General features: G+C 43.1%; 1 protein-coding gene across 1 annotated transcript; it reads left to right on the forward strand.

Moving 5' to 3' along the window:
- The first annotated feature begins 556 nt into the window (after positions 1-556).
- Oit3 (oncoprotein induced transcript 3) lies at positions 557-25,123 on the forward strand. The gene is made up of 9 exons (XM_026390247.2): positions 557-618; positions 4,365-4,739; positions 6,036-6,143; positions 10,347-10,469; positions 14,297-14,419; positions 15,702-15,862; positions 17,151-17,566; positions 22,693-22,792; positions 24,624-25,123. Exons 1-9 carry the CDS (start codon positions 558-560, stop codon positions 24,795-24,797), a joined length of 1,641 nt encoding a protein of 546 aa, XP_026246032.2. The 5' UTR covers position 557; the 3' UTR covers positions 24,798-25,123.
- Position 25,124: the final 1 nt, after the last annotated feature.

The raw sequence follows: 25,124 nt of genomic DNA on the forward strand, positions 1-25,124 counted from the left end.
GCGTGTCTCAAGAGAATCCTGGACCTGCTGCTATTTTTTTTTTTTTGTCAGCTCACTGACCATCTGACCACGACACTTCCTAATGACCAGTTGCAACAACCTGCCTTCTCCCCTGCCCATGCTACTGCTGCGACATCATGAAGTCAATTCCTAAAAGTCACAAACTTTTGACGGGAGGGGATGTCGCTCATTCAGAGTTCCCCTCTGGATAAGATCCTGGAGGTTTCATTGCAGGGAATTCTTGAGAGAAAACAATAGGAGGATGAGGGACGTGAGGGTTGTGTTTTTCTCCCCCTCAAGAAAAATATCAATAAAGTGACCCTGTTGACAGCGTAAAGCAGAGCTTCAATCTGGGGTCAAGGCCAGAGCAATGGACACCTTATCCCAGTCATCCTCATCCTCTTCCTCCGATAAGGCCCCAGCCCAGACTGTGATAGTCTTTCTTCAGAAGAACTTAGAAGTCTTTAAAAAAAAATAAAATGTGATTGAAAAGGGGACAAAGGAAAACTGGTACCAAGAGGACTTTCCAGTTTGTTTCTGGCCCTCCATCCAGAAAGATGCCTCAGGTCCTGCTGTTCACCTGCCTCTTCATCACAGTCATCCCGCTGTCCTCCCTGGGTGAGTTTGGTGCCAAGAAGTTGGCACAATGTACTTTTTGTTGTTGCAATTTGCTATTGTGTACAGGTTGCTAAGAAGTAGATTCCAGCGCCTCAAATATTGTTTCTAGAATCATGTCAGAAAAGTCACTCATAATCTGTGAAAATTTACTTTCCGAGACTTTCTGTTACATGTTCCATTAGCCTCTTGCTTGGGCACCCAGAATTCTCACGGGCCTGCGGTCTCCAATACTTCTCCATGAACTAATTATTTATTGGCATATATGTAAGAGGAATTATGATCTCTGTTTTCTAGGCACTTTTATAGTTCTAACTTGAAGAGTAAAAAAAAAATGATTTTTAGATTTGAGGATAGAATTTTCCTTTAATGAATGCAAGAGACTGAACGCTCCGTTCCCTGAAGGGCACAGATCTGGATAAGACAAACTCATTAGTCCTGACCTTTGAAAATACATAGGACTTTTTGCACAGACTAAGCATCTCTTAAAACTGCCTCTGCCTTCAGACTTGGCCCCAAATTAGCCAGCTAGGCAAGGGAAAGTCTCAGTTCCAGCTACTGACAGATTTCTCCCTTATTTCTTTCTCCAATAACATGAGTTCTAACTGGAAGAGAAGGCAGGAGGTGGGATGGAGAGAACCAACCTCCTTGGCACTCTTGTGTAGCTCAGTATTCCACAATGATTTATTTCTTTGAGGGCACTTGTGCCTTGCCCTGGCATCTTTAAGGATACACATTAAAATCTAGATTTGAACAAGTTAGCAAGGCCCTAAGAACTTAGTGGACCCTGTCTCAAAATAAAAAAATAAAAAGGGCTGGGTGTGTAACTGAAATTAGTGTAGTATCCTGGATGGGATCCTGAACTGGGAAAGATGTAGGTAGAAAATAAGGAAATCTGGGGAAAAAAAAATATATGGACTGGAGTTAATAACGGGTTCTCAGTGATTCATTAATAGCGAAAAAGGCACCACACCACGTGAGAGCGTTGGGTATGTGTGATGGAAACTGGCTGCAGGGTATATGGGCACTCTTCTCACTTATTCTGTAAATCCTCCGAATAGACTTGAGCTCCCTGTGGTTAAACACGGGGTCTGCTGTCAATAACTCAAGGGCGCCACGCAGCAGCCCCCTCTTTCCTTCCCCCCTCCTGCTCTACCCTCCCTCGGGCACCTCCCCTGTCCTCCCCTCATCCCCACACCCTTTCCAGACCCCCGACCCTCACCCCAGCGCTTCTAGGATGCTGGACTCGATGCCAGAAGCCAGGCGTAGGGGGGACCTCTGGGGCTGCAGGGGCCGCTTTTCCTAGAGGAGAGGGGGAGCGCCCGGAGACCCGGGGAAGAGGCTGGAAAGGACAGGGGAGGGGGAGGGGAGGCTGCAGGGGACGGGTGGGACTGGGAGGGAGGGAGAGGGCCAAGGGCCAGGGCTTCCGGACCTACGGGGGGTGGACGCTTTCGGCCCGGCTGCCTGGGGTAGCACACCCCGGGCCCCGCCTGCCCGTGCGCCCTCGGCGGGGGCTGCCTGGAGCCCGGCTCCCGCGCGGGAGGCAGCCCCCGGGCCATCCATCAGGAGGCCTCCCGCGGAGGAGTCTGCACCCCATTGAGGGTCGGTATGCAAAACACCGAATTGTGGCTCCGAATTGAGGCTGAAAACTCGAAAAAAAAAAAAATGAGGGATTTAACACCAGCGGCCAGATTATGAAAGGGCTGAATTACTGTCTTCAAAGGGGATGGAAAAGTTTATGTTAGAAAGTGTGGCTGGGCGCAGTGGCGCTCGCCGGTGATCACCGTCACTCGGAGGCTGAGAAAAGGCAGCCTCAGCAATTTAGCGAGGCCCTGTCTCCAAATAAAAAGGGCTGGGGATGCAGCACAGTGGGAAAGGGCCCCTGCGCTCAATCCCCTGGAAAAAAAAAAAGCACAAAAAAACCCCACGAGTGAGATAGATAAATAGATATTATTTTATAGAAGATAGTGGGTAAATTTCTTTTCATGCCACAATTACCCTACCACAGGAAAGGAAGTGCACTTTTAGCAGCTCAGGAAATCACAATTCACTTTAAGGGAAAACTTTATAAATCATGGAATAGTCATTATGAGAATTTCTGTAGAAGCCATTAAAGGTTGAGTGTCTAACCATTTCTTATAAAATTACAGCGAGGGAACTGAGTGAGATATTTCTATGAATTTGTAATCATCTATAAATTTGCTCTGGAAATCTTGCTTGGCAAGAGATCAGGCAAAAGGGTTTGAACCCAGGACCTTGTGCATGCCAGGCAAGGGCTCTACCACTAAGCTACATTCTTAACCCACTGTTTTTTGTTGTTGTTTTGTTTTTCCTGGGTGTGTGTTGTTGTCTTCTTTTTTTTTTTTTTTCTTTTCCTCATTTTTAAAAGGAAGAGAATCTAAGGACATTTCTTAGCCTCCAGGGACATTAAACTATATTCTAGGGCTCTGTTGCAATACCTCAGGGACATTTTAAAGAGAAAGTTGTTCCTGCCATCTGCAATTCTGCAAATGTGTTATTTCCAGAAAACGCAATATCGCACTTATTTTTTTGTCCCAAACTGTCACATTATCTGTGGGAACCACTTGCCAGTACACTGTGTATTTCAGAGCAGCTGATATGTGCCTGAAGCCTTTTCCTTTTCACTGAAGTGATCTTAGCACATTCTTTATCAAAGTCAAATTTCCACTAATGCAAAATTGTATCTATAATCTTTTTTACACATGACCATCCAATTTTTTTTTTTTTTAATTTCCAAAAAACACTGCAATACAGCCTCTCCTTTCTGGATAGCTGAGCTGAAATGTGCTATCCCATAATTGTTTGTTATTGTAATAAAATACCTAATTCCTCTTCCATAAGACAGTTCCAGATTTTTAAAAACTGATGTTTCTTCAATCTTCTTTTTTTCCCCACACTGTAGTTCCCAGCTTATTCTCCAGGCCCTCTTCTAGAACTGGTCAACTTCCTCTGGACAAATTAGTCAAATTAGTCAATTCATTAAAAAAAAAAAAAATCCTCCAGATGTGAACACAGTGCTCAAAATATGGTCTTACCATGGCAAAGTTCACTGAGTAGAATTCTACCCTCCCCTATCTGAGCGATTATCCTTCCATCAAATGATGATTCTGCATAAAAAGCATACTTCGCGCCTGCCGGTGGCGCTCACCTGTAATCCCAGCAACTCAGGAGGCTGAGCAGGAGTTCAAAACCAGCCTCAGCAACAGCAAGGCACTTAGCAACTCAGTGAGACCCTGTCTTAAATAAAATGCAAAATAGGGCTGGGGATGTGGCTCAGTGGTCCAGTGCCCCTGAGTTCAAAGCCCAGTACTCCCTCCCCCTCAAAAAGCATAGTTTGACCTAACGCTCACATAGTTTTGAAATAATGTTGCAAATCTATGAATGTGTGAAGCATTTTTAAATCAAGTTGAGGAATCATAAATAGTTACTTTAGGGGACTTCAGACAATTTTTTTCTTGAATTCAAAAAAAGTCAAAATGTGAGTCCATGGGGCTGGGGTTGTGGCTCAGTGGCAGAGCGCTTGCCTGGCACATGTGAGGCACTGGGTTCAAACCTCAGCACCACATGTAAAGGAACAAATAAACAAATGTATTATTTATTTATTTATTTATTTATTTATTTATTTATTTATTTATTTATTTAATGTGAGTCCAGTAAGGTGGACTTGGGCGGTTGGGACTACTCTGAAACATCACTAGGTGGCTCTGAGGTACCCTTTTCCTTCCCAGCCCTAGATCCTTGTTCGGCTTACATCAGTCTGAATGAGCCCTGGAGGAACACAGACCACGAGCTTGATGAGTCTCAAGGGCCGCCTCTGTGTGACAACCATGTGGATGGGGAGTGGTACCGCTTCACGGGCATGGCAGGGGATGCCATGCCCACCTTCTGCATCCCAGAAAACCACTGTGGGACCCACGCGCCTGTCTGGCTCAATGGGAGCCACCCCCTAGAAGGCGACGGCATCGTGTCACGCCAGGCCTGTGCCAGCTTCAAAGGGAACTGCTGCCTGTGGAACACCACGGTGGAGGTCAAGGCCTGCTCCGGAGGCTACTTTGTGTACCGTCTGGCCAAGCCCAGCGTCTGCTTCCACGTCTACTGTGGGCGTGAGTACGGCCCCGGCTGCTTTTTCCTCCCCAACAAGGCCAAATTGGAGACAGAGAGGAAGGTGCCACCGGAAATCCAGTCATGGTGACAGCAGTGTCCGAAATGAACAATGGCTGATCTGAGACCAAAGATACCTCCATATTGTGACCTTCCTTCCCTCCCCTTTCCCTCCCCTTCCTTTAGAGATGGGGACTCGCTAAGTATCCAGGCTGGTCTCTAGTTGATAGTCCTCCTGCCTCAGCCTCCTGAGTCACTGGGATTATAGGAATGAACATGCCACCAAGCCTGGCCCAGGTTGTGAGGTCTGAGATCTATTCCTCGAATTTCTGAAAAATTCCTGAAAGAAATAGGAAGGGAAAGGAACCATGACTTTGAACAGTTCTGGTTCATTTTGTCTTTATTCCCTTCAAACAAAACATCAGAAAATGAAATGTTGATTTAGGTCATTGAAATGGTGGACTTCCCACCTTTCTGAGTATGGAGGACCCTTTTCAAGGTGTCTGTGTAGGTCGGCTGATCAATCAACAGATAGATGTTCAGACCTCCGTACGGCAGCGTTGTACTTAGCATCCGTTGATTTGTTAAAATGATATATAATGGGAAGAAGCCCCTTGAGGTCAGTAATATTTTTAAGTGAATTTCTGTGTTATTAATACCATCAAAATCTTTGTACCTTTTAAAAATTTGCTGTGTTGGGGGATGGAACCAGGGGCTTTGCACGTGCTAGGCAAGCTATATCTCCAGCCCCATCTACGTTTTTAAAAGTACAGAGTAGGACTTAATATTTACTTGGTCTATAACTCATGCTCGGTGGTGGCATTTTAGATTTGCAGAAAACCTGTGGCCACCCACAGGCCTGACTGAAATTGGGAGTCATTGATCTAAATGACAGAAGCGCCCTGAGCACTCTTTCCTTTGAGTTATAAAAACCCTGAGCCAGGAGAACTTCCTTGATGGTGGTTGGGAACTTGTGCCCATAGCTGCTTCCTGACTCCTTCCAGAGTGAGCGTGCTTCAGTGGTGGCACACGCCTGTAACTCCAGCAGCTCGGGAGGCTGAGGCAGGAGGATTGCAAGTTCAAAGCCAGTCTCAGCAATTTAGGGAGGACCTAAAGCAACTGAGAGAGACCCTGTGTCTAAATAAAATATAGAACAGGGCTGGGGGTGTGGCTCAGTGAAAAACACCCCTGGGTTCAATCCCTAGTACAAAGAGAGAGAGAGAGAGAGAGAGAGAGAGAGAGAGAGAGAGTGCATTCCAGTCGTCACCTCTCACAAGGGTGATTTTATCCTTCCATAGATTTTTATGACATCTGTGATGAGGACTGCCATGGCAGCTGCTTGGACACCAGCGAGTGCATGTGCTCCCCTGGAACCGTGCTGGGTCCTGATGGCCAGACGTGCTTTGGTAAGAAACTATCAGGAGGGAGAAACGGGAGAAACAGGCTGTTGGGATTGAAGGGGTCAATCAAAATCTCTCCCTGCCCCAGAGCTCCATCATTTTCCCAGTGTGTTTCTGGTGTTTGCCTTTCTAGCTCAGGACTAAAGCTCAAGTCAAATTTATGCTGTGATTAGCCACAGTTTGGAATTCAGCTGCTATCGGAGCCCCTAGCCCCTGTGGCTCTGTGGAACCTGAAATGTTGCCGGTGTGACTGAGATGGGAATGATAGTTCTATTTTAATTTAAAAACCTATGTTTGGTTTAGTCATTGGAAATCCAAAAGTGTCTGGGACAACTTGAGTAACTATAAATTTTATCTGTATTTACTAACTATAAATACAGATTAAATATTTCCGATGAAAATTTGGCATTCAAATGGAAATGTGCTATAAATTCATTTCACAGTGTATTCCAAAAAAAAAAAACTTGTATTATTTTCTTAGGCTTCCAGGGTTTCTTCAGGCAGATATTAAAATACAAATAAATATGTTTGTTTTAGCCTAGCATCTTTTTTTTTAAGTTGGACACAATGCCTTTATTTTATTTTATTTATTTTTATGTGGTGCTGAGAATCAAACCCAGCACCTCACACATGCTAGACACATGCTCTACCTCGCTGAGCCACAAGCCCAGCCCACACATCTCATCCTTCACAATGTGTCTGGGGCATCTTTGCCCATCAAAGTCCCAAGTGCCTACCTGGGGCCTGTAGGCTGCAGAGAGATCATAAATCATCTAAATAATAGGCAGAGTTTGGGGTTCATGTGCACATGTCAATTTTAGTTTTTATTTAGTTTCCGGTTAACAAAACTTATTTAGTTTCCATAACAAAATTTGTTATCAAATATTTAGTTTAATTTAATTTTCAAAAGTTTGTTTTAAGGGGCTGGGGATGTGGCTCAAGTGGTAGCACGCTCGCCTGGGATGAGTGTGGCGCTGGGTTCGATCCTCAGCACCACATACAAACAAAGATGTTGTGTCCGCTGAAAACTAAAAAATAAAAAAAAAATTTTTTGTTTTAAATATAAGAATTGTAATTACTTATTTTAAATTACATAATTTTTTCCAGTTGCAGTGGCGCATGCCTGTAAACCCAGCTGCTCGGGAAGCTGAGGCAGGAGGATCATGAGTTCAAAGCCAGCCTCAGCAAAAGTGAGGCACTAAGCAACTCAGTGAGATACTGTCTCTAAATAAAATACAAAACAGGGCTGGGGACATGGCTCAGGGGCTAAGTGTCCCTGAGTTCAATTTTTGGTATCCAACAATGAAAAAATAAATAAACAATATAATATAACAAACATATGTTTTTCAGCAGAGAGAAGACTGTAAGAAAATAATATAACAGACACACCCGTACCCAGACTTAAATATTGCTTCCTTTTAAAAAAAAAATATATAAGTATAATTTTGCACATGGAAGTCATGTACTCTGTCCCAGTTCCTCCTCAGCCCTGGCCCTCCAGGGAAAATCAATGTTTTGAAGTCAGCATGGGTTCTTCTGGCCCCAGTTTTTGAGGCTTTCATCCTTTATGCTTATACCCACAGTGCTGTACTGGATAGGATTGCTTTGTGTTCCTAGAATTAACATGAGAACCCTGCCTTGTGCCCTATGTAGGCCATTGTCACTTGGGCTTGATTGTTAATTATAGCCAGTTACTCCATGTACCATGAATCCCTTCCTAAGGTGCACCCCAGAGAAATTTAGTTCTCCCTCATATTAAAAAAATCAGTCCCTAGGGCTGGGGCTGGGGCTCAGTGGTAGTGCACTTGCCTGGCATGTGTGAGGCACTGGGTTTGATTCTCAGCACCACATAAAATAAAGGACTATCAACAATTTTTTAAAAATCAGTCCCAAGGTAAGTGTTCCAGGCTTGGAACAGAGGCCTCTAAGGAGACCAAGCCCAAGTGTGGCCACATCCATACCCAGGGAAGCTGCTGGCCTCTGCCCACAGACCTCAAAGGCAGTACAATAAAGGTGGAAAAGAGGAGGTCCTCTTAAGATTTTCCTGTTCTGACTATATGTTTCACTTCTACAACTTTTATGTGTTGATTTGGTTTTGATTCTGTCTTGTCTTTTTAAACATCTATTTTGGTTACTATCCTTTTCTTTTATCTTTGGACATTGTTAAAAAATACTTGTGCCGTGCATGGTGGTGCTTGCCTGTAATTCCAGCAGCGTGGTTCAGGAGGCTGAGGTAGGAGGATCTCAAGTTCAAGGCCAGCCTCAGCAATTAAGCAAGGCCCTAAGCAACGCAACAAGACTCCATCTCTAATAAAATACAAAAAGGGGCTGGAAACGTTGTTCAGTGGTTAAGGGCCCTTGAGTTCAGTCCCTGGTACAAAAAAAAAAAAAAAAAAAAACTTGTATCATAGGTTTCTGGATTACTCTGTTATCTCTGGTTCAAAGTTTCCTGTTATTATTTATTTACTTACTTATTTATTTTTGTACTGGGAATTGACCCCAAGGGCTCTTTACCACTGAGCCACACCCCAGCCCTTTTTATTTTTTATTTTTTATTGTGTCTTAGGGTCTGGCTAAGTTGTTGAAGGCCTCACTAAATTGCTGAGGCTGGTCTCAGTTTTGCAGTCCTCCTGCCTTAGCCTCCCAACTCACTGGGATTACAGGTGTGTGCCACCACACCCAGCAAAGTGTCCTGTTATCTTGCCTACTATTTTTCATGGTATATCATTCATAGTATTTTATGGCAAACCCATATTCTGTTGTAATTATTCTCTGGTGGCTCTCCACTCTCCTCCCCTGGTTTGAGGAAGTCTACTACGGAGCAGTTTTTCATGTGCCCTGCCAGGCATCACAGAAGCTTTACCAGTCCAGGCCAGGCCAAAGCTTACAAGTCTCTTGGCTTCAAGATCCTCACAGCATGTGGGAAGTAGAAATCCATTCTTCAAAAATAGCAGAGCACTGACTTTGGGTTTCCATTGTTTGTGAAGAATTTTCTCCCTTAAAGCCTCAGACAGAGACTCTCCTTATTGCTTCTCTTGGCTACTTGGCAAAGTTCTTCTACCTTTGATTTCATTGAGAGATGTATTAGTCCATTTTCTGTTTCTGTGAGGAGATACCCAAAGCTGGGTAACTTACAAAGAAAAGAGGTTTATTTAGCTCACAGTTCTGGAGATTCAAGGGCATGGTGCTGGCATTGGCCCAGTTCTGGGGAAGGCCTCATGGCAAATGGCATCATGGCAGGAACATGTGCAAGAGGGAGAAATCACATGGCAAGACAAGAAGCCAGGGAGCAACTGAGGTCCCATAGGAACCACATTAATCCCTTCCAAGGACAGTGCCCCAGTGACCTAATAATTTCCCACTAGGCCCTGCCTCTTAACCTTGGCACACCAGGAACCAAGCTTCCAACACGCCTTTGAGTCGATACCTTAAACCACACTCTAACCCTAGCAGGGGGATAGCTTTTCTGAGGTCCTGGACTTAGCAGCATTTCCGTTTCAGCTCATCTCCTTTCCTGGGCCAAGGTCATGCCTCCTGTTACTTAGAGAGTGTTTACACCCTAGTCCCTGTCTTCTGTCCTGCACCCAGGTCTGTTATTCCTGGGGGCCATGCAAACGCTTCCTGTCTTAGAAGAAGGAAGGGGTAGGCATTTGTTACCAGCGGAGCTTTTTCTTTGGTGTGTGGTAAAAGTCAATATCTTTCATTGGAATCTTTGAGAGGTTAACGATCATTGCTCAAGTATAATGTAAGACTTTTAAAGATTTTAAAGATAGATTTGGAGGGCAGTTCTAATCAAGTTGCCACAGAAGACTGTCTCACAAAATATTGGGTGTTTTCTTCTGCACTGATTTAAAGCACAATTTCATGATTTAAAACACAATTGGCAGCTTTTCAGGAACTCATGGGAAAAAGTGCAATATACCAACACAAAGAGTAGGTGTGTTCAGGACACAAAAGCCACTTCATTTCCCCATAGTTTTTCCATTATGAGGAAGAAGTTGGCGAGTAATTAGACACCTTCCCCACAGCAGAGGACAGATGAAAGAAGGACTTGGTTGGGGAGACCAGGTTGATAGAGGTGATGAGGGAGGACCACAGTGCTGGGTGGGGTTGTGCATCAGAGATGATGGTCCTGGAGATTCTGCCAGGAGCTGGGGACCAGATCACAGAGCCCAGCAGCGTGCCAACGGTGCGGTTTCTATTCCACAGATGAAAATGAATGTGAGCACAACAATGGTGGCTGCAGCGAGATCTGCGTGAACCTCAAAAACTCCTATCGCTGTGAGTGTGGGACTGGCCGCGTGCTAAGAAAGGACGGCAAGACTTGCGAAGGTGAGAGTGATCGAGGACAGGGCCCGGGGGAGCTGCCTTGGCCTTAGAGGAGAGAAACCCTTTGGCCGTGTGCAGAACTGACCAAAGAGGCTCCTTACCACGGGGGGTGCTGCCGCTGTGGACAGAATCCAGTGATGGGTTTTACTCCAGGATTTGACAGGAGGGAATTTTGCAAGGAAGCTACGTTTTTACCGGGGAAACGGAAGTAAGGTGTTTCATGTTTCTCAGACTTGAATGTGCCCATAAATTGCAGAGGATTTTGCTCACGTGTGATTCAGTAGGTCTGGGATCAGGTCACGGTATTGCATTTCTGAATAACTTCTAGGTGATGCCTGTGCTTCTGGTTCAAGGAGCACACCTGGAGTAGCAAACCAGCGGAGGCGAGGAGCATGAGAAAGGGCTCATAGGCTGCTTCTCAGCCTTCCCTGCTGCTGAGAACCCACCAGCCCCCAGCAGGCCTCCTCCTGCAGGGCTGGGATGGGGCCTGGGAGTTCCCACATTTAACAGATTCCACAGGTGATCCTTACTGTCTTGGAATTCAGAAAACTGGCCACATGAAGCCATTTCCTCCCTGTATGCTTCCGTTTTACTGGAGATTAATATGACTTTTGGAAATAAATAAAATGACCTAATATCAATAGCAGAGATGCTGTGTACAGGTTATATGACAAAGTAAAAAATCCTAATAATGCATATCAAAAAATTGAATGAGAATTATCTATTATTTCTTATATTGAAAATAATTATACATATTTATGGGATGCCGTGTGATATTTTGACAATCTGTTGTTATGTGAGACTTACATACTTCCCTTCTCGAAGGCACATTTACTTTTGTAAATGATCACAGCTAAAATTTCATTACTTCTGCTTTCATAAATCTGAATTCTCAAGACACTGTTAGCAGAGAGTGTGGATGGAGCAATAAATGGCTTAGTTGTTATTATTTACAGAGGATATATGACTTGTCCCAAGAATAATTGAACTTGTAGATTAATAGAGCTGTGGTACTGCTTACAAGAATTCACTTCATTCTTGCTACATTCAAAACAACAAAATACTAACCCAGAAGAAAAAATTATGGCTAGTGCCCAAAATGTATTTCATGCAACAAAGTTTACTTATTAACTAAGGGAATATAATTGAAATATTAAACTGCTATCCCTTATAACAAGACTAAATGTACTTAAAATTTTATTGAGTAAGGATAATGTCCTAAATTCTCCCTAAATCTTAATTATTTTATGCCATATTTTGTGCATATTTGAATATTCATGAAGTGGTCCATGAGGAACATCTGTAATTATTCATGAGCACTTTATTGGAACTATACAGTTAATCTTCTATAATCCTAAAACCTAATAACCATAACTGAAAAATATTTTAGCAAAAGATAAAAATTATTTATGAGTCATACTTCAGAATTACTATGCCTATTTGTAACCCTTACATTTTAGTGATAGTCTAAATATTTGCTTCTTTAGTGGGACTATTAAATAATTTTATTTTTAAAACAATGAACAGCCCTTTTAAGTTTTAAACTAATTATTATTGTTTTGTTTCATTGTAAAAGTGTAGGAAAAATATGGAGGAGTAAAAGGGAGATAATTAAAATGATCTACAACTCCCCTTGCTAGATATGCCCGTTTTAAACACTTTGGTATATCTTCTTGAGAGATTTAAATCCTTTAAGGCAATTCAGATTTTCAGGTTTTTTTTGCTTTGCATTTTTAGGCCTGAAAGTATCCCAAATGAACATTTTAGGGTGACCCCCTTCGTCTTATTACAACTCAGAGAAATAAAATGATTTAAGAAAGGTAATTGGGTCAGTGGTAGAGCACTTGCCTAGCATTTATGAGGCCTTGAGTTCAGTCTCCAGTATAAATAAAACATTAGAAGTTGTCTAAAAATAGGAAAAAGGTCATTTTGGGGGGAAAAAGTTCCTACTAATGTTGATTTTCATATCTTGTAACATATTTTATGCTTTCTTCCACAGTTACAAAAATTTCAGCTATTTCAAAAGACCATAAACAGTGCTTATATTCTTTTAAATTATGCAGATTTATAAACTTAAAATACCTTTTAAGTTTTGCAAAGATTAATTCATTGCAAATTTATTTTCTCTATACAGTTTCACAAAAAATTGATTTATTCCAAGTTAATTTACTCATGTTCCAAAGAATTAATTTTTCTAAACCATCATCAAACTAATAGTTTTATTTATACCTATAAATCAGTTTACATCTTTCCCTGTGCCTCTCAGATAATTTGAAACATTTCTTTCGATTATCTTAACTTAGAACAGGGGTCAGCGATTTTTTTTTTCTGTAAAGACCAGATATTAAATATTTTAGACTCTATGGACCATACAGAATCAGTCAGAACTACTCAACTCTGGTCTAGGGAGAAAGCTGCCATAGACAATAGGTTTGTTTTTTTTAAATTGGGCATAGTTGTTTGCCAATAAAACTTTATATATAACAGCACATCACAGAATAGACTTTGACAACCCTTAACCTAGAAGACAATGTCCACAAAAGTTATTTTCCTCTAAGTTTAAAATCGCAAGGTAGTTTCTCCAGTTTTCAACTGAGCATTTTTTCCTTTTTATCTATTTTTAAAATGCAAAACATTAAAAGAGATTTTTTTTAAAAACACCTCATAAGAGAAACGTTGTTTTAGTCAGCTCTCTTGCTGCCGTTGACTAAAAGACCTGACAAGAACAATTAGAGGAGGAAAAGTTTATTTGAGGACTCGTGGTTCCAGAGGTCTCCATCCATAAATGGCTGACTCCTTTTCTTGGGGCTGGAAGTGAGGCAGAACACCATGGCAGAAGCATATGGCAAAGGAAGGCAGCTGGGGACATGGCACCTGGAAACCCAGAGCCAGCTCTCCTCATCAGGACAAAAGATAAGCCCCAAAGGCACACCCACAGTGACCCACCCCTCCAGCCACACCCTCCCTGCCTATACTCCCTACAGTTCACCCCTAAGGGGATTCATGCCCTAATTAGGTAAAGGTTCTCATAACCCAATTGTTTCACCTGTAAACTTTCTTGCATTGCTTCACACATGAGCTTTTGGGGGAATACGTCATATCTAAACCATGAGAAATATCAACATCAGTTTGGTTGAAAGGATTTAGTATATTTCCAGGACTTTTATTTTTCAGTGCTGGGAATTTCACCCAGGGCTTGTGCCTGCTAGGCAAGCACTCTACCACTGAGACATGTCCTCAGCTTCCAGGCCTCACTTTTATAATGTAGTGTCAGACCAAGGTCCTTTACCCCCAGTGCTCTTGTCCCTAGAGATTCTAGGAGAGGGAGCATGATCCAGCCAACCCACAGCAACTCAAATCCACTTCACTGGCCTAGTTGAATTTCTACCCTGTGACACCCCAAAAATTTCAAATTGGGTATATTAAATGTTACAGCAATTAAAAAAGAACTTTTGGATCTTACTTCTACAATTCATACCTTTACTGTAACCGTGACTAACCATGATATGAGAAACACATCAGACAAAACCATCTTCTTTTTTTCTTCAATACTCAGGATGGAACCCAGGGATTGAGTTCATTGTACATGCTGGGCAAGTGCTCTACCACTGAGCTACATCCCCAACCCATAGACAAAACCAAATTGAAGGATATTCTACGAAATTCCTGGCCAGCTTAAGAGAATAGAGCTGTGGATATTGCAAGATTGCTCTTTGTAGTTATAACATTAATAAACAGGGTTTTTTTTGTAAGTTTACCTACATGTCTCAGTGCCAGGCTCCTTAGAGAAGAGGATTACCTAACGTTTCCTTTCTCTGTTTCTACTGCAGACATTGAAGGATGCCATAATAACAATGGTGGCTGCAGCCATATTTGCCTTGGGTTGGAGAAGGGCTACCAGTGTGAATGTCCCCGGGGCTTGGTGCTATCTGAGGATAACCACACTTGCCAAGGTAGTACATGGGCAGGCTTGACCTCTGCTCTGATTTAGACTTCCTCCTCCTCTGGGCTCCCTCCTCAAGTGTGTCAGATTCTCATCCTTCAGGACACAGCCCTTTGAGCGGTTGTGTGTCTGGGTCGTCATTCAGGAAGCTTTCCAAAAAAAAAAGATCTCTAGGAAAAGATTTTCCAAGAGCAGACTTTCCTTTGCTGTTTCCCTTTGATTTTTTTCTAATTGTTATGACTAATAATACAGCTACACATTTGGAAGTTGAAGACATCCATGCAGCTCTCTTTTCTAACAGATAATAGAGTCGAAGCTAAATTGAACCCACCCCAGAGAGTAGGTTCTTCTCCCATCCACAGTTCTCTGGGAACTATTATCGGAAAATTTACTTCTTAATGTCCAGAATATTGATTTTTTTAATCTAGCAAATAATTAGCATCTATTTCTTATTTTTTCATGTATTTCCTGTTGTTCTGGTGTGTCTTCACATATTGGATTCTGATAATACCCATTAACTATTTGTAGGATTTGGAGAAATAAACACAGAAATGTTGAGGAAAAGTAATCTTTTTAATATTAAGCTGAAGTGGAGTTTACAGTCAGAGTTTATGGTTTACTGAGCAACTCAGGGACAATTTGGAACCCTTTCTCAAATGCACTAATACTGTGTTTATTACCTCTGTTTTATGGGGCAATAATTAACAGTAAAATCAAACCAGAGTCATTGTGTCATTTAAGCCTGTATCAAAGCAGTGCTTTTCTGTTTTGCCAGTAAATTATGTTGGTGCTAAAAGCTAACCCTCTAGGTGTTTCACTTATGGAGTTATGCCACATATTGAACCAAATGTTTGCTGAAATTACACTTGAATATGATATTTCCTATTTTGAGGAACAATATATTTCAGGAGCATTACTTGGCCATGACCTTGGTAGTTAAGAATCCTGGTTTTATTCACCAACTTGTTTTGAACTTCGTTGATTTCAGAGCAGGTGACGTGGACATCATTTTTTCCCAGAAACCTTCCTTATCTTTTCTCCCAATTCAGGTTTTATTTATTTATTTACCAGGTATTGAACCCAGGAGCACTTAACCACTGAGCCACCTCCCCAGCTCTTTGTTTGAGACAAACAAATGGTATTGCTGAGTTGCTTGGGGCTTTGCTAAATTGCTGAGGCTGGCTTTGAACCTGTGATCCTCCTGTCTCTGCCTCCCAAGCCTCTGGGATTGCAGGTGTGTGCCACCAAGCCCAGCTGGGTCACGGTTTTAACAGCAGCCCTCTTTCATGCAGTCCCTGTGTTGTGCAAGTCGAGTGCCATTGAAGTGAGCGTCCCCAGGGAGCTGGTCGGTGGCCTGGAGCTCTTCCTGACCAACACCTCCTGCCGAGGAGTGTCCAATGGCACCCATGTCAACATCGTCTTCTCCCTCAAGACATGTGGCACCGTGGTCGATGTAGGTCCCCCCCTGTGGGCACTTGGGAAAATGCCAAAAGCTGGTTTCTTGGGGGGTAGTTGGCAGAGGGATACAGTAGGGCTTGTGTCATAGATGAGACATCTCCACGCAAAAGAGCTGAGCACCAAACACCTATGTCATTCAATTAATAAACACATTATTGAACACGTGCTATGGTGCTGTCATGGTGAGAATATGGAATTAAGAGTTCTGCCATTCCTGTTCTCAAATAGCCCTCTGTCTCCCATACATGCAGGTATTTTCCTGCGTGCATCAGCACCGGTGGCACTAGGAGGCTGGCTATATCCTCTTTGAGAAGTCATTTTATTTGAAGAAAGTGACTAATTGAGATGATGGTTCATTTGTGAATGAGTTCAAGTATCGAAGCAGGTGGAGGTAAAAGGTTTATACTTTCATCCAAATATTGCACACAGTCCTATGCCAGCAAATCTGAGAGGCATTGAAATAAGAGGCCTGTCTCATAGGAACTTGTGCAGCTGCCCTGAGATGACAACATATAAAATATAAATAAGAGATGAACTGAGGTAGATGACAGGGACTCTAGGAGTCCCGTAAGGGGACAAGTGGGACTTGGATTAGGGTGGAAATGTGTGCAGGACTCACTCAGAAGCAGAGGACAAGAAAGAAGCTTTTAGGTGGGCACCAATGAGAAAAGTCTGAGAGAGGGGAATATTCAAGCCTGTGCTGAGGTGGCCGTGACCGGGTGGAGCTTGCCTGTCTGGCAAGGAGTTCACACAGGGTCCCGCTTTAGGCAGGTTGTGTGGATTCTTTCTGTGGATGATCAAAGGAAATGCCGCCATCATGCTGGCACCACGCTCTGGTGCATGGCAGAGAGGATGGCATTGGAGATGAAGATCTGAAAATCATCTGCGCTGTCGTGAGCGCCTGCACCTGGGCGTGGATGAGTCCTGCACAAGGCTGTGCCTGCAGCAGAATTACCAGGTCCAGAATTCCTGAAAAAATAACTTGCAGATGCCACCCTTTTCTAAAATACCAGAGCTTGGAATTTGCTGAATCCACATGCATCAGGTTTTATGAGCAATGCTCCAAAGGAATGTGTGCGTTAATCAAGAAGTAGCACATAAAACTCTCAGTCAGGCTGTCTCACTAATAGGGCTATAAAAAATAAAGCCTCCAGTTCAGACAACCAAATGGTGTGTTTTGATATAAACAGATGTTTGGAGAAAGCTAATGTGAGAAGGGGGGGGAGGACATCTCTGTAGAAATAAACAAAATCTCTTCCTCTCCTTGACTTGGCCTGGCTCAGGTGGTGAATGACAAAATCGTGGCCAGCAACCTGGTGACAGGTCTACCCAAGCAGACCCCAGGGAGCAGTGGGGACATCATCATACGGACCAGCAAACTGCTGATCCCGGTGACCTGCGAGTTTCCCCGCCTGTACACCATTTCTGAAGGATACGTTCCCAACCTTCGCAACTCCCCCCTGGAAATCATGAGCCGGAATCACGGCATCTTCCCGTTCACCCTGGAGATCTTCAAGGACAATGAGTTTGAAGAGCCGTACCGGGAGGCTCTGCCCACCCTCAAACTTCGCGACTCCCTCTACTTTGGCATCGAGCCCCTGGTGCACGTGAGCGGCCTGGAGAGCCTGGTGGAGAGCTGCTTTGCCACCCCCACCGCCAAGGTGGACGAGATCCTCAAGTACTACCTGATCCAGGACGGGTAACTATGCGCCCCACCGCTCCAGCAGTCCAGGCTGTCACCAGATTTTTATTAGTTCAGGAGCCCTTTATTAACATCTTGGAGGTGAAGACATGGGAAAGAAAGGAGAGCACAAAATGATATTGGGCACCGTGTCACACGCCTGTAATCCCAGTGGCTCGGGAGGCTGAAGCAGGAGGATCACAGGTTCAGCCAGCCTCAGTAACTTAGTGAGATCCGGTCTCAAAATAAATATAAAAAGGGTTGGGGGTGTGACTCAGTGGTAAAGTGCCCTGGGTTCAATCCCTAGTACAAAATAAAAAAGAAAGAAAGAAAGAAAGAAAAAACTCCAAAGTAACTAACTGGTACCAAAACAACATGCAGAAAAGCAATTTGGAAATATAAATATCGAATTTGATGGAACAAAATAGTATATTGAATAATTTTCCATTTTTAATACCTGCAGGATACCTAGGAGGGCCAGGTCAGTGGGCAGCTGGATATGTGTATCAGGCTCAGGAACAAGGTCAAGACTAGAAGGAAGACAGGGAACAGCTCCGTTGATAGCTGGGACTGTAGGATCAGAGGAGGCTGGGTGTCTGTGAGGTGGGTGCTGAGCCTGTTGGGGTGGCTGAGATCACATGGGCAAGAGGAGGTGAAGCTGACACAGGAGCCAGGAACTTTCCACCCAAAGTCAAAAGAAATGAAATGAAGCCCAAGAGCAAGAACACACAGGCAAGAATTTGGAGTTTTAATTCAAGGACAGGGGAACAGCACGAAGGGAGAGAAAAATTCAGGCTGCCTGCTAACCAAGGAAGGGACCTGTCTTGGCGCCATCCTACACCTGGTCCCTGTGGTTGGTTTAAGAATTGGAGGGTTAGGGCTGGGGTCGTGGCTCAGTCGCAGAGCACTTGCCTAGCACATGCTGAGCACTGGGGTTGATCCTCAGCACCACATAAATATAAATAAATTAAATAAATGTATTTTAAAAAAGAACAAGAGGGTAAGAAAACACACTGCAATGGGCGGGGGGCAGTAGGAAGAGATAGTTAGTAACAGATTATGAATTAAGGCCTGACAGTGTATCCTCCATTTTGCCCCCATTCTGGTCTTTGCCTGTCTCAAAGCTGCAAGAGTAGACTCCTCTCTTAATAAGGATCCTCCTGAGGATCCTTAGTAAGTGCTGTAGGTACGTTGAGGTATCACTGAAAATCTGAATGCTAACAACCATTGTCTACTCTTCCCTGGAAAATTACAATCACATCTCAAACTCATAATGTTATCTCATGAGTTTCTTCCTCCTTCTAAATGTCAGTTGGGACAAGTCTCACACGGGGTCAGGAGTTGCTGCTGCCCAGCCTGGGAATGGTCCAGTAAGTGCCACACAAGTGAGCCCCGGGTTCTTCCCTGTACTCTTGGCCTGCAGGCTCTTGGAAGTTTCTAGTTTGCTTTAGCATCTTCTCATCTCTCACCACAGCCTTCACCTGCTGCTGTCAATCCCTTGCACAGTGATTTTTCAACCCTTGGTGCTTATTAGGATCAATTGAGAAACTTATTTTAAAAAAGCAACACCCAACCCAGGCCTCTCTCTGCTACTCTTGTTGTCTTAATTCCAGCCCTGGACCAGGAAAATGGCTTCCTACCCACCCCTCGAAAACCTCAGCTCCACAAAGTCCCCTGAGAATTCATTGGAGAGAAAAATATGATCTCATCCCAGCCCTCCTGAAAATGTTTTAATGTCTCCTTCTTACCTTTGGTGGGTAAATTTAGTGGTTTTCCAGGAGGGCTTTCAGCCTCAGATTCCTGCAGCCTTGTTGGCTCATTTTCACAACAGGGACAATTCATCATTCTGAGCAGCCTTGGGAGGTCAGTCATGACGGGGTCTGTGTGGAGGGGATCTGTAGCCCTTTGGATTTCTTGTCATACTTAAGTGATTCCCAGAAAGTTTTAAAATGAAAAGCAGAAGCATCATTTTTTCTTTCCTCCCCCCCCCCTCTCTCTCTCCACACAGTGCTGATTAAGGAGGACTTTTGCTCCTTTTTAATTTTCTTTAACTGCCTTAATGGAGTGTTCTTCAATGACAGTGAGTGGACATGTTTAAAGACTATAGTTTGTTAGGTTCCAGCATAAACGCTGTGAAACCATTCCTGTAATCAACATCATGAACATTTCACACGCCCTAAAAGCATGTGCGGGGCCCTGGGTTCAATCCTCAGCACCACATAAAAGTAAATAAATTTTTTTTAAAAAGAATGCTTTAACTTTAAAAAATAATAATATCTGTGAAATTTGCTTATATATTTGTTATTTAGACTTTTTGTTTTATACAGTTCTAAGAATTTACCCTATTTATTTTTCTAACCCTTAGCAAATATAAGAGAGAATATGTGTGTATGTGTGTGTGTGTGTGTGTGTGTGTGTGTGTGTGTGTGTATCAAAAGAAAAGGGCAAATGTGAGAATTGAAAACCCATGTGGTAGGCAGGCGAATAGCACCATCATAGGGATAAGAGGGATAGATGGGGAAATACCCTACTCAGCCTGGCTGCAGCCCTCAGCCTCTGACCTTGGCCTCTTCCAATTCCTGCTTCTGCCAGATGGAATTACTGGCAATTCACACTGGCATTCCTTGTCGCCAGGAGGCACTGCTGTTTCCTCGGCCCCACCTTTTCTTCTATCTGATTCTTCTTGGCCCTTCAAGATTGAGCAGGGGTTTACTTCCTCCTTGAAGCCTTCCCCTCTGTGTCCCCTGGTGATCTAAAAGCCCTCTTTCCCTTTCTTTCTTCCTCAATGCTTAGCAGAATTGGTGGGGGGGGGGGCATCATTAAATATTTGTTAAGAGAATTATAAATGAGCATACCAGTAATTTGGGGCTAGTTCACAAACCAAAAATAAACATACTGCACTTTACTTCTATTCATGAATTATTTGGTGATAATCATTTTAAAAGTTATTCATTGCCTTTAGCTTACATTTAAATCAGGCCAGTTATCTCCTGAGGAGGAACATGTCCAATTCACTTCCCACTGATTTTAGTTGGTACACCCTCCGAGAAGGCAAGACAATTTAATGCTAGTCTAAGAAAAATATAATTAGAAAGTGAATTTCAGAAAAAAGAAACATTGGATTCTAAAGTCAAGTGTTGAATAACATTTTCGTAAATAACTATTTTGGCTTCTCCTATATCACTTTCTTTTAGGATATGAACTTGCAGTTGTCAGAACTGGTATTCTGTAATCATAGCAAACAGTAAGTCAAGAGTAGAAATTTGTCCTGGATTCTATTCTGTTATATGATATCTTATAATATCATTTTCTCTTTTAAATAAGGATAATGATATTTAAAAATTTTTTTAGTTGTAGATGGACACAATACCTTTATTTTGTTTATTTTTATGTGGTGCTGAGGATTGAACCCAGGGCCTTATATGTGAGGTGCAAGTGCTCTACCACTGAGCCACAAACCCAGCCCAAGGATAATAGTATTTTAGATAAACAAATGGAAGATGCTGAGGGCATTTAAATGAAAAGCATGATTTCAATATTTAGTATTACTATTGTTAACCTAGATATCTAGATACTAGGCTAGCAAGGGCTTTTTTTTTTTTTTTAAGTACTGGGGAGTGAACCCTGAACCACTTTACCACTGAGCCACCGCCCTGATCCTTTTTATTATTTATTTATTTTTATTTTTATTTTCAGACAGGATTTTGCTAAGTTGCTCAGGGCCTCATTAAGTTACTGAGTTTGACCTTGGACTTATGATCCTCCTGCTTCAGGATTCTCTGGGATTACAGGCCTGCACCATCATGCCTGCTAATATTACTCCTTTTTATATTTATTTTTTTGTGGTGCTGGGGATCAAACCCAATGATATGGAGCTACAGCCCAGCCCCAGCATTGCTCATTTTCATGTCCTCTGCAGCACTCAGCAGAGGGTCTTGCACGGTTTAGGTGTGCAAACAGTACTTACAACATAACTGGAAGAAGGTAGAAATTACCTTGACTTCGAGAAAATAAAAATGAATAGATATAAGAAACAGCAGAAACCAGATCATCTGTTTAGATCCTCTCCAACTTGGTGGAATAAGGTACCAGTAGTAATATAAGTCGAGATTCCTTATTTTCAACAACTGTATGAAATTTTTCAACAGCAGCAAAACAGTAGTTAACAATGAACTAGATCACAGTCCTTAAGCATATGGAGCTGGAACCTCATTTCTTAGACTTTTGTTTCTGATACCCACTTTTTTATTGGCCTGGTATCAAACTATGAGACATCCATTAAAAGGCAACTATGCCCAGGAAAAAAAGGGTCCCTTTAGCATTTAGAAAGGAACAAGCAATACAAAGGTGATCCTTGGCCTGTAGGAGAAAATGCTCATCTAAAGATGTGACTAAAACCATGACAGGGAGCATCGGTCACACATCTTCTCCCCAGCTAACCCTGAGGTAAACTCCCAAGCCCTTCACCTTGAAGTTTATCATGACATTTAGAAGAAGAGGAATTAAGACAACTTGAGGTGAATGACTTCTCCCCAGTAGTTATTCCCTAAGTTAAATATGTACCAGTTTTTTGATGCATGGATTGTGCCATGTTCACTTTTTTTGGAGGGGACATAGCAGGAACTGAAGTCAGGGCTACTCGGCCACTGAGTCATATCTCCACCCCATTTTGTATTTTATTTAGAGACAGGGTCTCACTGAGTTGCTTAGAACTTCGCTTTTGCTGAGGCTGGCTTTGAACTCGTGATCCTCCTGCTTCAGTCTCCCGAGCTGCTGGGATTACAGGCGTGAGCTACCGTGCCTGGCATATGTTCACTTTTGTATCCCCTTTAGTGGTTGGTGTCTTTTTGAAATAAATGTTACTCGTGTTGCTAATACTTAAACATATTCACCCCCCAGGAAATGCAGGGCCCATTTGTAGGCTCATCAGACAAAGGTACGGTCAGACTCACTCAGCCAGCAGGGCTTGCCTGCGGAGGCCTGCACAGGAAGGGAATGACATTTTTCCTTCATTCTCAAAAAGCGGAGTGCAGCCCAGCCCGCTCCACCCACTTTCCTCCCCCTGGGCCAGATGTGTTGGCAGGATTGTTTTTCCAACTCTGTGGAAATGCTCCCGTCTTACGTGCTGTCCGTGCTACTTCCAGCTGCGTCTCGGATGACTCGGTGAAGCAGTACTCATCCCGGGATCACCTCGCCAAGCACTTCCAGGTCCCCGTCTTCAAGTTTGTGGGCAAAGACCACAAGGTGAGCCGAACACTTTTATCTTGTCACCCCAGATCTGAGCTTCCTTTTTGGTGTCCCAGTGTGTGATATTCTAAGACCCCTGAGAAAATACAGGGAAACTGGCCACCAAGAAGCTTAACACCTCCATGCATGTCACAAGTGCCAGAAACTGTGCTTCTTCAAAGAGAATATACTATAGGATGGTAGTTTGAAATCTGGGGATCAGATGTGGATGAAGAAACCAGTGTGTGGTCAACTACAGGCAAAGGAGGTGAACAGGAAACTCCCAGAGCAGACAGGGAAATGGGAAGTGAAAACAGTACCTCGAATGCCAATTGCAAGACACCACTTCATATGTATCAAATCTATAAAAATTACAAATTAAAACACTTGGTTATAAGGAGAAGTATACAATGGCCCAACAAATTGGCACACTTTCTGGAAAGTTATCTGATAATGTGTAATTATAACCATTAAATCATCATATTCTTTTATCTAAAAATTCTCATTCTGGCAGTTTCTCAAAGACAAAACCAAAACAAAGGGGTTTGTTGGTTGGTTGCGTTTATAGAACATCATTTTAAGGAAGGAAGGAAGTCCACAAACTAAGCTGAGGGTATATAAATTTAATTCAATATTAAGCAGTTATTAAAATGATAAAGATGAGAAAAGCAGACATGAAAAGTGTCAGGGATTTTTATGTGCATATTGAATATGCTACATTATATATATATATATATATGCATGTATATACACACACACACAGGGATAAAGGTTAGAACAGTATATACCAAAAAGGCTTTAGTGTGACAACATGGAATTTTTTTGTCATCATTACAGTTGTTGAAGTCTTTAAGCTAAAGGAAGCCAGAGGGCCAGGTGTGGTGTTTCACAGCTATAATCCCAGCAGCTCTGGAGGCTGAGGCAGGAGAATCACAAGTTCAAGGCCAGCCTCAGCAAGGCCAGACTCTATTTCAAAATTAAAAACATAGAAAGGGCTGGAGATGTAGCTCAGTTAAATGCCCTAGGTTCAACCCCCAGTATGGATGGAGGGATGGATGGATAGATAGATTAGATAGATGGATAGATGATAGATAGATAGATAGATAGATAGATAGATAGATGATAGAATAAAGGAAGTCAGAAGGTGCCATTCTTTCTCATGCCTCCTGTATGTGTGTCCCTGTCCTTCCTGAAGGCCTGCTGAAGTGGTGCCTAATCCTCATCCCCTCCTCCTCTAGGCAGTAGCCTCAGGCAGCTTCTTATAGAGAAGTCTTAGGTCACCAAAGAAGCGCAGGAGCCAGTGTTTTTCCCAGACCTTGATGTGAAGAATGAGATGTTGCTTCACAAAACTCTCTTCTGCCCCAGCCAAAAACAGAAGTTACTGGTGCGGGTTTTAACTTATCCATGTGACTCAGATTCCAACTTCACCACATTATCAAATATGTTAACTGGAAAAGTTTCTTATTAAGTCTCAGTAAAATAGGGACGGGGTCATGTCTAGCTCAGAGTGTCCTATTAGGACTGAGATGACATTTGTGGACATTTAGTGTTGTGTCTGGCTTCTATGGGTCCCTCACAGTGGCATCTGTTTTCTTTTCTTTTTGGGGGGGGTGGGGGTGGGGGGACCAGGGATTGAACTCAGGGGCATTTGACCACTGAGCCACATCCCCAGCCCTATTTTGTATTTTACTTAGAGACAGTTGCTCAGCACCTTGCCATTGCTGGGGCTGGCTTTGAACTTGCCATCCTCCTGCCTCAGCTCCCAAGCTGCTGGGACTACAGGTGTGCGCCACTGAGCCTGGCAGTGGCATCTATTTTTATTTAATGAGGCTCATGATCACCTTTTCAGGAAGTGTTCCTGCACTGCCGGGTTCTTGTCTGTGGGATGCTGGACCAGCGTTCCCGTTGTGCCCAGGGTTGCCACCGGCGAGTGCGGCGTTCAGCAGAGGAAGGAGAGGACTTGGAGGGCCTGCAGAGCCATGTGCTTACTGGTGGCCCAATCAGCATCGACTGGGAGGACTAGTTGGTTGTAACACCAGAGTCCCTGATTTGAGCCACACTCCTCTCTGGAACTTCTCCCCACAACCTCTGAGAACATTCCAGAACTTTCTAGAACACCTGCGTGCTTTTAACTGGGTACTGTGCATTTACACAAACTCCCAGAATGGACTCACTAATTCTACTTCACTGGGTTGGAAGAGGCCACAGCACTGCTGACCAGTGTGGCCTGGGTGGGTCTTCCTAATGTGGAAAGCTAAGCACTCCACAGAGAAGGCTCTTCCATTTCCTTCGTTTCTTTCCTACAATAAAATAACTCATGTATGATGTAATAGGACCACTAAAATCAGAA

The sequence above is a fragment of the Urocitellus parryii genome, chromosome 5, assembly GCF_045843805.1.
Source record: "Urocitellus parryii isolate mUroPar1 chromosome 5, mUroPar1.hap1, whole genome shotgun sequence".
In the NCBI taxonomy this organism is placed as follows: domain Eukaryota; kingdom Metazoa; phylum Chordata; class Mammalia; order Rodentia; family Sciuridae; genus Urocitellus; species Urocitellus parryii.

Excerpts from the sequence above, each read along its gene's own strand:
- Oit3 (XM_026390247.2), top strand. The coding sequence starts at position 558 with ATGCCTCAGGTCCTGCTGTTCACCTGCCTCTTCATCACAGTCATCCCG. Across the intron at positions 4,740-6,035 it reads CTTCCACGTCTACTGTGGGC|ATTTTTATGACATCTGTGAT; the intron begins GTGAGTACGGCC and ends ATCCTTCCATAG. Across the intron at positions 6,144-10,346 it reads TGATGGCCAGACGTGCTTTG|ATGAAAATGAATGTGAGCAC; the intron begins GTAAGAAACTAT and ends TCTATTCCACAG.